The sequence below is a fragment of the Cervus canadensis genome, chromosome X (assembly GCF_019320065.1).
Source record: "Cervus canadensis isolate Bull #8, Minnesota chromosome X, ASM1932006v1, whole genome shotgun sequence".
In the NCBI taxonomy this organism is placed as follows: domain Eukaryota; kingdom Metazoa; phylum Chordata; class Mammalia; order Artiodactyla; family Cervidae; genus Cervus; species Cervus canadensis.
In genome coordinates, this window is record NC_057419.1 from 140,874,454 (window position 1) to 140,891,204 (window position 16,751).

The 16,751-nt window shown below is 34.5% G+C and overlaps 1 protein-coding gene across 3 annotated transcripts in view; it reads left to right on the plus strand.

The window, feature by feature from the left end:
• The window catches only part of TBC1D8B (TBC1 domain family member 8B), an 80,052-nt gene extending 64,231 nt beyond the window's left edge, over positions 1-15,821 (plus strand). For 2 of the 3 annotated variants that reach the window (XM_043458085.1, XM_043458086.1), the window contains exons 15-21: positions 4,960-5,028; positions 5,196-5,436; positions 6,178-6,243; positions 7,719-7,802; positions 8,846-8,902; positions 10,399-10,496; positions 12,604-15,821. In XM_043458085.1, coding sequence (XP_043314020.1) covers positions 4,960-5,028; positions 5,196-5,436; positions 6,178-6,243; positions 7,719-7,802; positions 8,846-8,902; positions 10,399-10,496; positions 12,604-12,999 — 1,011 coding nt within the window. In that variant the 3' untranslated portion in view covers positions 13,000-15,821. The remainder of the gene's footprint in view (positions 1-4,959; positions 5,029-5,195; positions 5,437-6,177; positions 6,244-7,718; positions 7,803-8,845; positions 8,903-10,398; positions 10,497-12,603) is intronic. The other variant, XM_043458087.1, reaches the window with a different exon arrangement.
• Positions 15,822-16,751: the final 930 nt, after the last annotated feature.

Here is a 16,751-nt window from a genome sequence, read left to right on the forward strand (position 1 = left end):
TCGACATTTAAAATGATTCGGCATGTATCCTTCCAGATCTTTTTTCTAAATATCTATAGACATACATATCTATGTGTGTAAGGGAGGGGTGAGAGGGACAATATAGCTTTCTAAGTGAGATCATACCATTTAGTTGCATGTTCTGCAACTTAACTTTTTTCACTCAGAAATATATCACAGTCATTGCATATCATTGTATAACTCACTTTTCTTAATGTGCTGAATAGTATACCACAGTATGGATATGCTATACTTGACTTAACTATTCCTTGTTGATATGCATTTAGTATGTCTACTCCCTTTCATTTTATTTTATTTTATTTTTTGCTCTTACAAGTAATACCTTATTTAAATCATATGGGTTTGAACTGTGCAGATTCACCTACATGTGGATTTTTTTCAATGAACATGTACTTTAGTACTACAGGATCCATGGTTGGTTGAATCTGCAGATGCAGAACCATGGATATGAAGGGGCAACTATAAAGTTATATGAAGATTTTTTATTTATTTATTCATTTTTGACTCTGCTAGGTCTTTGTTGCTGTGTGTGAGCTTTTTCTAGTTGTGGTATGTGGGCTTTTCATTGCAGTGGCTTCTCTTGTGGAGTATGGGCTCTAGGTTTTAGTAGTTGTGGCACATGGGCTAAGAAGTTGCAGTTACTGGGCTCTAAAGCACAGGCTAAGTAGTTGTGGCACACGGGCCTAGTTGTTCCAGACATGTGGGATCTTCCCAGATCAGGGATCAAACCTGTGTCTCCTGCATTGGCAGGTGTATTCCTTACCACTGAGCCACCTGGGAAGCCCTATATGCAGATTTTTGACTGTGGAAGGTCAGCACCCTTAACCCCCATGCTTTTCAAGGGTCAACTGTATTTCTAATCTTACACATTTGTAAAAATGTTTCTATAAGGTGGATTCTTGGAAGTGGCAGCTGGGTCAAAAGGTGTGCCCATTTAAAAATTGACAAGTCCTGCTCACTTGTCTTCTAAAAGGTTTGTATCAAATTATAATCCCACTGACAGTATGTAAAAATGCCCTTTTCCCCACATCCCCACTAGTGTTACTTACTAAAAAGTATTAGTGGTGTTAATTCTTTGTCAGTTATATTTGTGGCTAATATTTTCCCCCAATCTTGTTTCTTTAATTTTTTATGATGTATTTCAGGGTGTGTAAGTTTCAAAATTTTTTTTTTAGTTTCAAAATTTTATGTAGTCAGATCTCTTTCTTCTTACATATTCTGTGGGTTTCATGTCAAACTTAGCAAGGCCTTCCCCATATAAAATTATATAATTTATAAACACACTTTCTCATATTAGCTTTTAATACTGGTATCACTTTTTTTTAAACATTTAGATCTTTAATACACCTAAAGTATATATTTTGTTAATAGTGTGATACAGGACTCTAATGGTATTTTTTCCAGCTGAAACAATCCATTTTTTGAATACCATTTATTAAATAATCCATCCTTTCTATACTCTGCCTTTTTCATATGCTAAATACTTACATACATACACGGGTTTATTTCTGGAGTTTCTTTTTTTCCCTATAACACCACACTGTTAATTATTGTGGCTTTATAATCCATTTTGAAATCTGGTAGTGTGCTTAGTCACTCAGTCATGTTTGACTCTTTGTGGCCCCGTGGACTGTAGCCCCCCAGGCTCCTCTGCCCATGGAATTTTCCAGACAAGAATACTGGAGTGGATTGCCATTTCCTACTCCAGGGGATCTTCTCGACCCAGGGATAGAACTTGTGTCTCTTGCATCTCCTGCATTGGGAGGCAGATTCTTCACCAGTGAGCCAGCAGGGAAGCCCTTTTTAAAATCCATTTGAATGATGTCTTTTTAAATGTACCTTAGTATAAAATTTTATTATTTTCATCATATAGATCTTAACACATTTATTATTGGGTTTGTCTCCTGTGTAGTTTATGGTTTTGTTACTAATATGAATGAGATCTTTTTTCCTTTATATTTTCTAATTCATTTATTATAGTATATATAAAACCTATTGATTGGTACATGTTGCTTTTTTAATGACTGTGTTACTGACTGTCATTAATTCTGATTTTTTTCATTTGAATTTCTGAATAGACAGGCATATCTTTTCTAGGCTTAAGAGTTTTGACCCTTCCTAATATGTATACCTCTTTTAGATTTTTATTTGTATTATTTTAATAGGTAGAATCTTCAGAGAAGTATTAAATAATAGCAGGAGAAGCAAGCTTCCTTGTTTCATTCTGGAATTTAATAGAAGTGCCTCTGGTATTTTATTAAGTATGATGTTTGCTGTTAATTTTTGAAGGACTCTTTTTAATCAAGTTTAGTAGTTTCATTTAGTTTCTAGGTTAAGAGATTTGGGACATTTAAAAAAATCAATATTGAATGTTAACTTTGATCAAATAATTTTTCCATATCTTGAAATTATATATTTTTCTACTTTATTAATATAGTAAAGTACATTAAAGAATTCCTAGATTGAACTTCTGTTTAATTCTTGAGATGAATCCTATTTGTTCATGTTGTTATTCTTTTTTTTTCATTTATTTTTATATATATATAATATAAAGTAATTAGGAGGCTAAATACTTTACAATATTGTAGTGGGTTTTGTCATACATTGACATGAATCAGCCATGGATTTACATGTATTCCCCATCCCGATCCCCCCTCCCACCTCCCTGTGTTATTCTTTTAATATTCTGCTTTGATAGTTTTCCTGAATAGTTTAGCTAGGTTCTTTACATATGTTAAAGTGACATTGACTTACAGTGTGTGTGTGCTAACTTTATTTTTCATATTAGAATTGTACTCTTGTCATAGAATGGAGTTTTGAACAAATCATATTTTTCTATGTGCTGGGATAGTTTAAACTACATAGAAATTACCTAGTATCTGAAAGTTTGAGATGAACCTGTAAAACCATCTGGATCTGCTGCCTTTGGTGGGCATTTGATTACTTTTTCAGTTCTATCTATTCAGAACTTGTTCTTCCTGAGTTAATTTTAGTCATTTATATTTTTATAGAGATTACCCATTTCATCTAGATTTTCAGATATATTGTTTTACAGCTTGTGGAATTCATTGAACAGATAATTAATGTTACTTTCTATATGCTGGACACAATAATTTATATGTCTATGTTTATAGTATTCTTTTCCTTCTCAATGATATTTATTCGTGCTTTCTTTTATCAAACTTGCCAGATATTTATTTTACTTTTTTAGTTTACAAACTCTTTGTTTTATTTATGTAGTATACTTTTTTTTTTAGTTACTGTTTCATTAATTCTAGCCTTTATCTTTACCCTTGCTTTAAAATTTCTTAAATACCAAAATCATTGTACCATCAGTGCTTATTCTTCCTGGAGTAGAATGATGTTGCATATTTTCTGAGATTATTCATTCTTGGGTTATGTTTTCTTGGCACAGAGAGGGAATGTACATCTCCCAGTGCCTTTGAAGTGTTTAATGACAACCCCACAGGGTGACTTGACAAATTGCCTATGTAGTAAGACAGGAATATATGGAAAAAGACATAGAATACTGTGGGTTATAATTCAGTTAGTTCAGTTCAGTCGCTCAGTCTTGTCCGACTCTTTGCAACCCCATGAACTGCAGCATGCCAGGCCTCCCTGTCCATCACCAACTCCTGGAGTTTACTCAAACTCATGTCCATTGAGTCAGTGATGCCATCTAATCATCTCATCCTCTGTCGTCCTCTTCTCCTCCTGCCTTCAATCTTTCCCAACATCAGGGTCTTTTCAAATGAGTCAGCTCTTCGCATCAGGTAGCCAAAATATTGGAGTTTCAGCTTCCACATCAGTCCTTCCAATGAACACCCAGGACTGATCTCCTTTAGGATGGACTGGTTGGATCTCCTTGCAGTTCAAGGGACTCTCAAGAGTCTTCTCCAACACCACAGTTCAAAAGCATCAATTCTTTGGCGCTCAGCTTTCTTTATAGTCCAATTCACACATCCATGCATGACTACTGGAAAAACCATAGCTTTGACTAGACGAACCTTTGTTGACAAAGTAATGTCTCTGCTTTTTAATATGCTGTCTAGGTTGATCATAACTTTCCTTCCAAGGAGTAAGCGTCTTTTAATTTCATGGCTGCAGTCACCATCTGCAGTGATTTTGGAGCCCAGAAAAATAAAGTCAGCCACTGTTTCCCCATCTATTTGCCATGAAGTGATGAGACCAGATGCCATGATCTTAGTTTTCAGAATGTTGAGCTTTAAGCCTACTTTTTCACTTTTCTCTTTCATTTTCATCAAGAGGCTCTTTAGTTCTTCTTCACTTTCTGCCATAAGGGTGGTGTCATCTTATGTATCTGAGGTTATCGATATTTCTCCTGGCAATCTTGATTCCAGCTTGTGCTTCATCCAGCCCAGTGTTTCTCATGATATACTCTGCATATAAGTTAAATAAGCAGGGTGACAATATACAGCCTTGAATACTCCTTTTCCTATTTGGAACCAGTCTGTTGTTCCATGTCCAGTTCTAACTGTTGCTTCCTGACCTGCATACAGATTTCTCAAGAGGCAGGTCAGGTGGTCTGGTATGCCCATTTCTTTCAGAATTTTCCACAGCTTATTGTGATCCACACAGTCAACGCTTTGGCATAGTCAGTAAAGCAGAAATAGATGTTTTTCTGGAACTCTCTTACTTTTTCAATGATCCAAGGGATTATATTTACAGACATTAACTGGCCGTCCTCTGGTGGCTATCTCTGGGTATGAAGAGACGAAGGTCAAATTACGTATCAGAGTAGAATTGAACTATACTCTATGCACAGCTTTTTTAAAGGACAAAATAGGTACATTTACCTTTTGTTATTCCTTAAAGTTTAAAATATTGTATTCTGGCAGAGGGAGTTTTCTAAATGGGTTCAAAGAGAATTTCTATACCAAAGTGTTAAATTCTAAATTGCTTTTAATCTTTTTAAAGTTGCGTGTTGTATCACAAGATGTGAAATTGAGCCTTCATGAACTGGATGAACTTTATGTCATCTTTAAGGTACTCTTTTTCTTCTTTAAATGAAAAATAATATTCTTAGCAGAATTTTACCACAACCACCCAACTATTTTATCTTTAATTATTTTAGTGGACAGATTTTTAAAAATGTTATGAAGTTCCTTTGTCTGATTTAATGACTTCTCTCTTTTTTTCCATTTTTCAAATAGAAAGAGTTGTTTTTTTCTTATTATTGGTGTTTGAGTTCTCCAGTATTGAAGCACCATGATCCCAGTCTGCCATATTTGGAGCAGTATCAGATTGACTGCCAACAGTTCAGAGTGTTGTATCACTTGTTGAGTCCCTGGGCTCATTCTGCAAATAGAGATTCACTAGCTTTATGGACATTCAGATTGTTGGATGAAAACTCTGACTGCCTTATCAACTTCAAAGAATTCTCCTCTGCAATTGGTAGGATGATGTCCAATAACTTTTCTTCTTTAAAGCAGAAAAATAAAGGTACCCCTAGAAATACTTAGTACTACCTATCATTGCCAATTTAGTCAGATTTTATCAGCCTGATTTACACTATCTCTAGCTTTAGCAATAACTGGACCATTTTCTTTGTTACTAAATCTAAATATTTCATCTCATCTTGCCCCAACCCTCCCAGAAAAAACAAGCTGTTAGATGTGGTTGTTTTAATGGTTAACATGAAGGAAGAGAATGTCCTGATTTCCCCACCTTCAGACATATGGATTTTTCAGGAGGTTGTTCTACCTCAGTAAAAATGCAACTGCATAGCCTAGAAAAGTGGTAGAGAAACAGTCAACAAACATTTTGTGCCTGTAGATAGTCCACCGGTTATATTGTTCCTTTGCTTTTCCAGACACCCTAACGTGCTTTCTTATCAGGGATTGCCCTTTGAAGAAGAAGGAGTTCTGTCTTCTGATGAAACATTCAAAAGAAAAAGTAAATTTTAGATTGGGATTGGGGAGAGAGTTCAGTAGGAGAGCATTTTATTTATCCCTTTATTTTGCTTATATACTTCAAGGAGAGAATCTGGCCTACTGGGTGTTGGTTAACTGATAGTTTAAGTAACAGAAGATTTCTGAATCCTGGCTCATACCTGTGTCTTAATTAAACCGTGTTGCTGTAATTGATTGAATGTTCTTTGGCTGTGATTATTTGCAATTTAATTTTATTGAACAGACATAATGTACAATGGAAGTTTTACTGAGAAGCTTAAGCTGCTTTTTAAGCTGCATATTTCTCCAGGTAAGAGTTTAATAGTTGTTAGTGATGTATAGAAGTTGACTCTATACATCAATTATACTTTTTAACAAGTATAATTACAGATATCATTCCATTTAAATGAATAATATAATTTTCCATATAGTATAAGGTTGTCGGCCTGTGAATCATGTTAGCAATATTTTTGCTAATATATAGTTACACTGAAATCTGTAGAGGAGATTCTGTGCAACAGATAGGTTCATAGGTTTCCTTCCTGTTAGTGGTCAGTCAATTTAATAAGTAGTTTATGTGTAAGAACTATCATTTGAATATTGGCATAATGTTGAATTTTTATTGTTGTTGTCATTAGACAGTGAATTTAACTTTAGACAAACTGCCAAACTTGTGAAATACTACAAATTATTCAGAAAAGTGAGACCAGGTAGCAAGGGATATTAAACATTTGGAGGAGGAAACAAAATAAAAACTACCATTTATTGAGCACTTGTTCTGTTCAGGCATTTATATGAGTTCTTTTATTTAATTCTCATGATATCCTTGAAAAGTGGTATTATCTGTCCAATTTTGATGATATGGAAACTAAGAGGAAGATTAAATTTGCTGAAGACAACATATCTAATAAACTGCTTAGCTGGAATTCAGACTAAGGTTTGACTCCAAAACTCAGATTTCTTTCTATTCTACCATACTGCCTTACTGTTACCACATCCGTTCTATTTAAGTGTTTCCCTATGAGCTCAAGAGGCTGCCTTTGCCAGCCTGATCCATAATTGGGAATCTAGTCTTAAACTTTAAAGGAACATTGCAAAAGTACCTTTTAGCTTAAATAGGGAGATTCACCAAAAAAAAAAAAAAAAAGCACCTCATAATTTGTCTAAAACTACACCTGAGGTCTCTTTTAAAGTCTTGCCAGGATAGCTGGGAACCATTCTTTACCACACCAAAAATCTAAAGTCATGTTTAACCTTCACAAACTCAAATCACAAACACAGTGTTAAAAACCAAAGACAAATCAAATAATAATTTAACTGTGAAGGACTTTACATTGTCAAGTCAAATTGTCATTAGATTGTCTAATATTGTAATGGAATGAAAATGATTTTCCATAGAAGGATCAAAAATAGATAAAACACTGTATATCTGTTAGAGCACTCAGTTTCATATTTTCCTTATTATTAATGATGTTTTTAAATGACTGCGGTCACGTTTTCAGAGATTCCCATGTCATATTTTTAAATTTCAACTTGTAATGGCTCTTGGAAAACTGTTAAAAAGCAAGTAATTTGGAGAAATAAGAGAATTCAAAGTGATCAAATACTTCTTGTTAAAATATTTGCTATACAGTAGAGTAGTACCACTTCCATACTTCTTCACATATGTCTTTCTTTTACAGGGACCCTTTGTTTAATTCTCTGTCCCCAGATTTAATTGATCCATTATAGGACCTGTTTCTGTCTCTCATTGTTGCAAATATGATCTGGATTATCTATTTTCAGCTTATACTGAAGTGCAGTATAAAGACCCTTCAAACGGAGATGAACTTTCCAAGGAAGAATTGCTGTACTTGAGTCAACTCCATGGTAAATATCTGTTTTGAATATATCTATTTTGCTGATTGTCACTTAGAGATCTTTCTGGTTTAAACATTCTTTACCCAGCTATCACTAGTAAAATTTGAGTTAATTATACCTTACACTTCTTTTGTGCTACCGTAGCGCTTAGCATAGTCCTAAATGCATGGTTAAGTATTCCATAAATATTTGACTGATTAAACTACATTTTGGATTTTGATTTATGGAATTTCTCGTTTACTGGAGAATTTGAAAGAAAATACATTTTGTTTCTACTTTTGTAGCAGAAATTTCTAAAATGTATCAGACTTTTTAAATGCCTTGTTAAAATGCAATGAAGACAATAGAATCTTTGATGATAGAAGGTCATAGCTATTATTCAAACAGTGAATACTTATTATAAATCACTGAGGGTGTAGGAGATAGGGTTGAGTCTGTCTCTGAGACAAAATTTGGAAGTATGGGCTTATTTTTGTGTCTTTTGCTGCTTTTTCATAAATACAAGTATCTTAGAAGTCCTTATGTAACCTTGTGTATGGTTACTGTATAATGGTGTTTGAACATTTAAGTTTGAGCAACCTTACAAATTCATCTAGTCAGTCCCTTAAATTATAATAGAGGGCCTTGAGGCCCGAAGGGAGAAAGTCGACTCGTGTGAGATTTCTTCAATGAGGGTTTTACCAAAGTTAGGATTAGTAGCTCAGTCTTTTTTTTTAGCTTAGTCTATGGCTGTCATATGTTTGTCCTAATAAAAGGAAGTTAATACTATTCAATTTGAGAAAACCATAAGGAAGGAAAAATATCACATACCACCCAGAAATAAATTAATAATTCATATACTTCTATCTAAGATTTTTTAATGTGGAGTTTTTTCCCCAGTGTTCTTTTTTAAGTTATGAATTACTTTGTCTTCTCTGTACGAGGTCAGATTAGCTATAAATTGTTTGTTGAATTGAAGAAATAAAGTGTGCTTATGTCTATCAAATACTATTTACTTTCAAAAGGTTTTTTAAATATTTTACCAAAAATGCAATATGTCCTCGTTCCTTCTGTTTCCAACGCCTGCAAAGGAGAAGAAAGCAAGTTCAGCAAAAAACGCCCTGAAAAAGGTTACATGATTTAGGAGTATCATTTAGTTTAGTTATTGTATCTTGAAATAAGGTTAACTACACAAGGAGGAGGCATGGATTCCTTTTAAAATCTCTTGATTTGTCCTTAGAACTTTTTCAGTTCCTTTGTGTAAGTTTAACAATTTATTCTTCTCTGGATACTTCAGTCTCAGAAGTTATAGAAAATGTAACAGTAAATGCCACAAGGAGGAGGCATGGATTCCTTTTAAAATCTCTTGATTTGTCCTTAGAACTTTTTCAGTTCCTTTGTGTAAGTTTAACAATTTATTCTTCTCTGGATACTTCAGTCTCAGAAGTTATAGAAAATGTAACAGTAAATGACCCATATTTATTTATTATTTTAAAAATATTTATTTTAATTGCATAAGTAATAGATAATTCATATAAGAGAAATGTAAATGGTACAGAAATGCTCATATCCCCACCCAACCCCACCCTGAAGTAGATGTGAAAACAGTTTGGCCTATATTCTTTCCAGACCTACTTCTGCATATAAACAAATATAAATAGACATCTATTTTTAAAAAAGAAAAACTTCATTAATACCATTTATACCTTGTTTTTTTATTTTATAGTATATCATGGACATCTTTTCATGTCAGTACATGTGGATCTGACATGTACTGAGTATTGGGGTACAGAGTTTGGTTGTATTGTCATTTATTTCAGTAACTAGCTCAATACTGATGAACACTTTAGGTTATTTCCAATTAATTATATTGCAAACTATGCTCCAACAAACATTTTTATACTTACATTTAATGATACTTTGGGGCATATTTATTTAAGATAGGATAAATTCATAGAGGTATGAGAATGCTGGGTCACAAAGAATATGCACATTTAGTATTTTGATAGAGACTGTCAAATTGTTCTACAAAAGTCCATCATTCTTTTTATGTTTTTGAGTAACAGCTAAAAAATAATTTTTGAAGATCTGCTTAGATATGACCGCTTCACCAGGTTGTTCAGTATATCCTAGTTTTCCAAGAGATCTAAATAATTATTAATAAAGTCACATTAACATCATTGTGATTAAACCCTTCAAAGGAATGAATGAATAAGTACTGTTTTGAATTTTTGAAAGAGGCACCATAGACCACTTTGGTATCTGCATATTAAGAACATCATATAGAAGCTATTTTAAACTTAGTGGTATACATGAGCGCATCTACATGAAATTTACATCATCATGTCAGGGTGTACTGTTTAATCTAAAAGGCATTCTTCTTCCCCTCACCTTACATCTTCTCTAGTCCCCAACGTTTTCACAGTAAAAGTTTTAGTTTAATGGAAATGGAGAATATTTTGAGAGCCAGTAAGTGAAAGAAAAGGTATAGTCAGATCAATTTCTGGAGAAAAAAGTGGAATCTTATATTTCAATGAAATATCTTTCAATAATAATAGTTCTTTTGAGGATTTGGGAAAATATAGTGGGCTGTTCATTATGAAATTATTTTATTCCCCTCATTTAGAAAAAGAAAAAGTCAATATTCAAGCATATCTAAGTCAATGGCAAGATGAACTTCTAAAAAAAGAAGAAAACATTAAGGATTTACCAAGAATGAATCAGGTATTCAGTTCATAAATTCTGGTTTTCTTATGTGTTTTATTAAAATGAATGTGGGTGTTTCCAAATCAAAAATAGCTAACATGCTATTACAAAAATAATCTCTGCATCATCTCTGTAAGTTTCAGATAAGTATATAAGAATGGGAGTAAATTTTTAAATGATTTTCTACTTTAAACACTTAAATGCATCTAGAGTTTCAGTACAGTCCTCTGCTGTGACATTGGTACTTATAGAAAAGATGTGTGTATAACAGTTATTTCAGTGTTTTCTGCTTCCAGCTTTATTAGAAATGTTCATTTATTCAGTAGACATTTTTAGTGACAACTAGATGACATGCCCAATACTAGGTAGTAGGAATAAGAAATAACTAAAATAGGTTATACCCTGGTTTCTAATCATCTTGAATCTGCTCAGATAGTACTAACAACTACTGTTAACACAACTTTTTTTTTTGGCCATGCCATGTAGCATGTGGGATCTTAGTTCCTGGACCAGGGATCAAACCCGCACTCTCTGCTGTGGAAGCATAGAGTCTTAAGGTCTGGACCATCAAGAAATTCCCTATTGACACAATTATAAACCCATCTCTTTCTTGCACACTATTCAGTCATTGTATGTTTGTATATTTTTTAAATAAATTCTTTTGGTACAGATACTGAGGATTGTCAGAACTTAACCAAAATGAGAAATATGAAATAACTTCATTTTTCTCAGTGGAGTAGGTAATTTGATAGTTAAACAAGTACTTCTTAAAATTTAATCAATATATTAATACTAAAATTTTAATAAACAGTGTTACAGACTAAGAAAGAAAGAAAAATAAAGCTTAAAGTTTGGTACAGTAAGTTTTAATAAAGTGTATCTTTTAGGGGGACTTCCCTGATGGTCCTGGGGCTTCCCTGATAGCTCAGCTGGTAAAGAATCCGCCTAAAAAAAAAAAAAAAGAATCCACCTGCATTGCAGGAGACCCTGGTTCAATTCCTAGGTCAGGAAGATCCCCTGGAAAAGGGAAAGGCTACCCACTCCAGTATTCTGGCCTGGAGAATTCTATGGACTGTCTAGTCCATGGGGTCGCAAAGAGTCAGACATGACTGAACGACTTTCACGTTCCCTTTCTCTGGCAGTCCAGTAGTTAAGAATCCATGCTTCCACTGCAGGGGGCATAGGTTGGATACCTTGTTGGGGAGCTAAGATCCTGCATGCCTTACAGTGTAGCCCCTGCCCAAAGTATATCTTTTTTATTTGCTTTTTATTTACAGATAAACTTTTCTAGTAGGATGATTGACTTACAGGACTTTTGTGTTGGGAAAAAAATTTTATATTGGCAAGGATCTTCTAGGAACATCTATGGATTGTCTAGGGACAGTTAGCAAACAATCCAGTTTATTTCTTTACTAGGGCCCCTCCTTAGCCTTTAAAAAGAAACATGTCCACATGACCTCCTTGTATTACTGGATTGGTTCCAAAACATTCTTCGTTAAATTTAAATCATCCTAGTCTGTTCATTAAGATTGATTAATGAATTAATTATTTGTATGTAGGCAAATATGGAACTTTGCCTAATTAAAAGTATCACCTAACTTTGAAGGAATGCTGGCAGATACTGCCCAGGAATTATTGTATATATAAAATATGTACATATATGTTGTTTGGGGGGCTTCCCTGGTGGCTCAGATGGTAAAGAATCTGCTTGCAGTATAGGAAACCCGAGTTCAATCCCAAGGTCAGGAAGATCCCCTGGAGAAGGGAATGGCAACCCACTCCAGTATTCTTGCCTGGAAAATCGCACGGACTGGCGGGCTATAGTCCTTGAGGTCACAAAGAGTCAGACATGACTGAGCGACTAACACTACACACTATATATATATATATAATTTACTGTTATTAGGCAACAGATGAGAAAACTTAAGTGAAATTTTCTTTCATAATTCATACCCATTTTTCTAGAACCAAAAGTTACTTGGGGATTAATCATCAGTTCTTATAACTTCTATGGTGAAAGTTATGTGATGCAAATTCTAAATAGAAGACTATTCACTTCTAAGTTCTCTTTATATATTTGCTAAGTCTAATATCAAATGTGATATTTCTAACTTGTGTCTTCTAGTCAGAATTTATTCAGTTTTCAAAGACACTATATAACTTATTTCATGGGGACCCTGAAGAAGAGTCATTGTATCAAGCCATTGCTGTTGTAACCAGCCTTTTGCTCAGGATGGAGGAAGTTGGAAGGAAACTCCATAGCCCTACGTCGGCAATGAAAGGACTGTCTGGTGTAGTCTGTGTTTCTGGAGTACCCATTGAGGGGCAGGCAGAGAAACCCTTGGAGAAAGAACCCTCCTCACCCAGGGAAGAACCTCAGTGGTCATTTGCATTTGAACAGATTCTTGCCTCTTTGTTGAATGAACCAGCATTGGTGAAGTTTTTTGAGAAATCCATAGATCTAAAAGCCAAACTAGAAAATGCAAAAACCTCTCAGTTAAGTTCTAGAACCAAGAAGTAAAGCTCTTAACAGGCATTTTACCAAGATTCTTATAACCGTCAGCTTGATTCCTGGAAATAGGGATCAGGGGTTTATCTTGTTACCAATATATTTGAAGGTTAAAAAGAAGATATTGTAAGCACAATGATTTATTCCTTTGGGGTAATATCTAATTTTGATATTCTATAATACAAATATACTTTTTATATTTCGCAAGATATGCAGTATTGGGGGAGTATGCTAAATGTCACCACCAGAGGGCACCACCATGTCACTTTTAGTAAGGAAATATCTAGTTTGTGCTGCTATTTACATATGAATTAGTGATGATTTTTGAAAATGTGGTGTTATGTTTGAGTACTAGTGATGCTGATATGCCATAATGATAAATCTTGCTTTCCAAATTGCCTCAGTCCTATTACAATGCTTTAGAAAATCAGACTCTTAGATCTGTAGCCTTAATTATCTAGAAGATTACCATATGGGAACCTCATTTTCAAGTTATCTAACTGAAATAATACTAACTTCTTAAAATTAATCTTGCTCAGTCTTCTAGTATTACATGGTTTTTTTTTGTTTGTTTGTTTGTTTTTTAAGTAAATTCTACCTTCTCCCTAACCTGAGCAGTTCAGAAGTCACTGACACATTTCTAGCTCTGTTACTGACAAAAATAAAAAACTCAAATACTGGGCTGATATGTGGAAAAACGATATTGGATTTGGACTTGAGCTAGTTAAAATGAGCCAATTCAGAAGGGTAAATAAATGTACAGTTAACTCTGAACAGGTCTCTCATTGGACTGAGAAGTCACTTGAAATTCTGAGCACTGCTCTTCGTGGTATTTTTCTCAGAGTAGTTTGGTTCTAATTTTAGATTTTGGATTTTCACCAGTCATATTTTAAGTTATAGTAGATAGATTGAATTATTGTATTAGTCTGACAAGTTCATAAAGTATACACGCATACCTTGTTTTGTTGCACTTTGCTTGATTGTGCTCCACAGATACTACAGTTTTTTGTCTTTGTGTTTTTGTTTTTGGCCACCACGTGATTTGTGACTGGTGGGCTTGTGGGATCCAGGCTTACAGGATGGTAGTTCCCCACAGGGGTTGAACCCAGACCCTTGGCAGTAAAAGTGAAGAGGCCTAACCACTGGACCACCAGGAAATTCCCACAGATACTACAGTTTATTGAAAATGAAGGCTTGTGGCAACACTGCATTGAGCAAGTCTAATCAGTGCCATTTTTCCAACAGCATTTGCTTACTATGTTTCTGTCACGTTTTGGTAATTCTCACAATATTTGGAACTTTTTCATTATTATTATGTTTGTCATGGTGATCCGTGATCAGTGATCTTTAATGTTACTAATGCAACTCACTGAAGGCTCATATGATGGCTAGCATTTTTTAGTGGTAACATAGTTTTAATTAAAGTTTGTTCCTTTTTTAGACATAATGCTATTGTACACTTAATAGACTACACTATAGTGTAAACATAACTCTTGTATGCCCTGGGAAACCAAAAAATTCATGTGATTTGCTTTATTGCAATATTTGCTTTTATCCCAGTGATCTGGAACCAAACCTGCAACATCCAAGGTATGCCTGTACTTGTGCATAAGGATTGTTAAAATAATGTATAGAATTTTGGCATCTATCTAAAAAGCTGTAATTTATCTGATTTAAATGTGTAATTTCTATGTACTTTATGCTGCTTATATTTCAGTCATTACAATGAAAGTTCATTTAGAGATAATGGGCTTTGTTAGCACTTTAAAGAGGAAAAAAAAACCCATAGCTATCTAATATTCTGTGCTGTTTCTGATAAAAGCAATTTATAAATCAGTTGATTGGAAAACTGAGGAGAAGGCATCCACTGGAACTTCTTTCTTCACAAAAGACTTTGGTTTTAAGCCTTTTGACTTTTCAGATTTGAAACCATGAGAAGGCAGACATCCTTTAAGAATGACCCAAGAAGTCTCCCTTGTGGAAAAGAATTGGTATAATCAGCTTTTGGCAAGAATCCACTGTGAACAAGGCTTAACCCAGAGGGTTTCATCACCACAAAATGTGTTATTTTCAGAGAGATTCAAGAATTTTCAAGTTGACCCCTTGAAAATTTTGTAAATTAGACTTGGCCAAATTTAAATTTGTCTTTAAAATGATTTTGGCCAAATTTAAAGTAATGTCTTTAAAATTATTTTGTCAGCTTTGTCTTTTCAAGGAAATTACCACTTAAAGAGATAATTGCTAAATAAACATCTGTGCCTTTTCTCAGAAATGATTTGCCTGAAATGTGTCCAAATTTTAGACTTTAGTTAATAGTTTGTATGTGAACTATCACACATCTGCTTTTAAGCAATGGTTGTTATACTATAGTAGCTCTATAAGACACAAGGCTCTGTGCTTATATACAAATGCACTGTTGCACATTGTTCAATATTTTGTCAGTTGTATTTACAAAAAGATACTTTCTTAAGAGCATATGTTATTAATATTTGATATGATTTTAAGAATATTGAAGATTACTTAGTATTGTATTTTAGCCTAGATTAGTTAAAATTGAATACCTAAAGAGATTTTTGAGTTGCAAAAAGATTGTAAGTGCAAGTTAAAAAGATAAACATTTATTTTCTGAGTCTGTAGGAGAAATAAACTGGACACATAGTTTTGTAGTCACTACCTTGTTGAACAAATGGGTTTTTCTTATATAGTTGTGTCACACTGAACCAGTGCATTGTACCTTATACATTAAATTAGGTGGTATAAGGTGGGCTTCACTTGTCTTTATAAAAATAAATGTTATAAATCTATTAAATAAACATGAAAATGGCTTACTTAGAGATCTTACTATTATTTATTATGATGTATTTAAATCTAACTCTATCACTTGAGGACTTCCTTCCTATTAGTTAAGGTTCAGTTGCAGAGAACAGAATTCACTCTAATTAGTTTAGGCAGGAAAAGATTTATTACCAGACATTAAGTGGCTTATAGAATTATCAAGAGGACTGACTCTAAATTGAGCATTCAAGAACAGCTTCTAAAGCTATACCACAGCATCAGGTCACCAAGGGAGTTGCTAATTCTTCTCCAATTAGGAAACTGGACTTCCTACTCCATGATGAAAAGCCAGCTGTATGGTTCCTGTCCCCAGAACCACACTCCACCTGCTACTATTTACACCAGTGAAATGGATGCCAAGCATCCTGCCTCTCAGCACCCACAGGCTAGTAACTAAATTGCAATAGGACAGTCAAACAGCTGCACATCCATGTTTACCAGCAGAAATGGCAGAAGCATAGCCTCCACCTTCCTTCTGCCAGTTATCTCATACATGTGTATCTGACTGCCTTATAATATGTCCAGAGTCCTGGTTGTGAGGGAATCTGGGAAATGTCCTTAGTTTCTTAGCCCCGACATTACAGAAAGGCACACTAAGAGACTGGAATGGACACCGAGCACTGTGTTTGCTTTCCCTTGCTGGGTAACAAATTATCTCAATACACATTATTTCACCATTGTAATGGGTCAGGACTCCAGGCTCAGCTTAGCTGGTTTCTCTGCTTAGGATCTCACAAGCTGCAAAACCAAGGATTTTTTCAAAGGTGGTTCTCATTGTAGAGGCTTAACTGGGGAAGAATCCACTTCCAGCCTAACTCAGGCTGTTGACAGGAGTTAGTTCCATGTGGTTATAGGTCCGAAGGCCCCAGCTTCTTGCAGGTGGTTGACTGGAAGCCACCCTCAGCTCCTAGAGGCTTTACTCAGTTCCC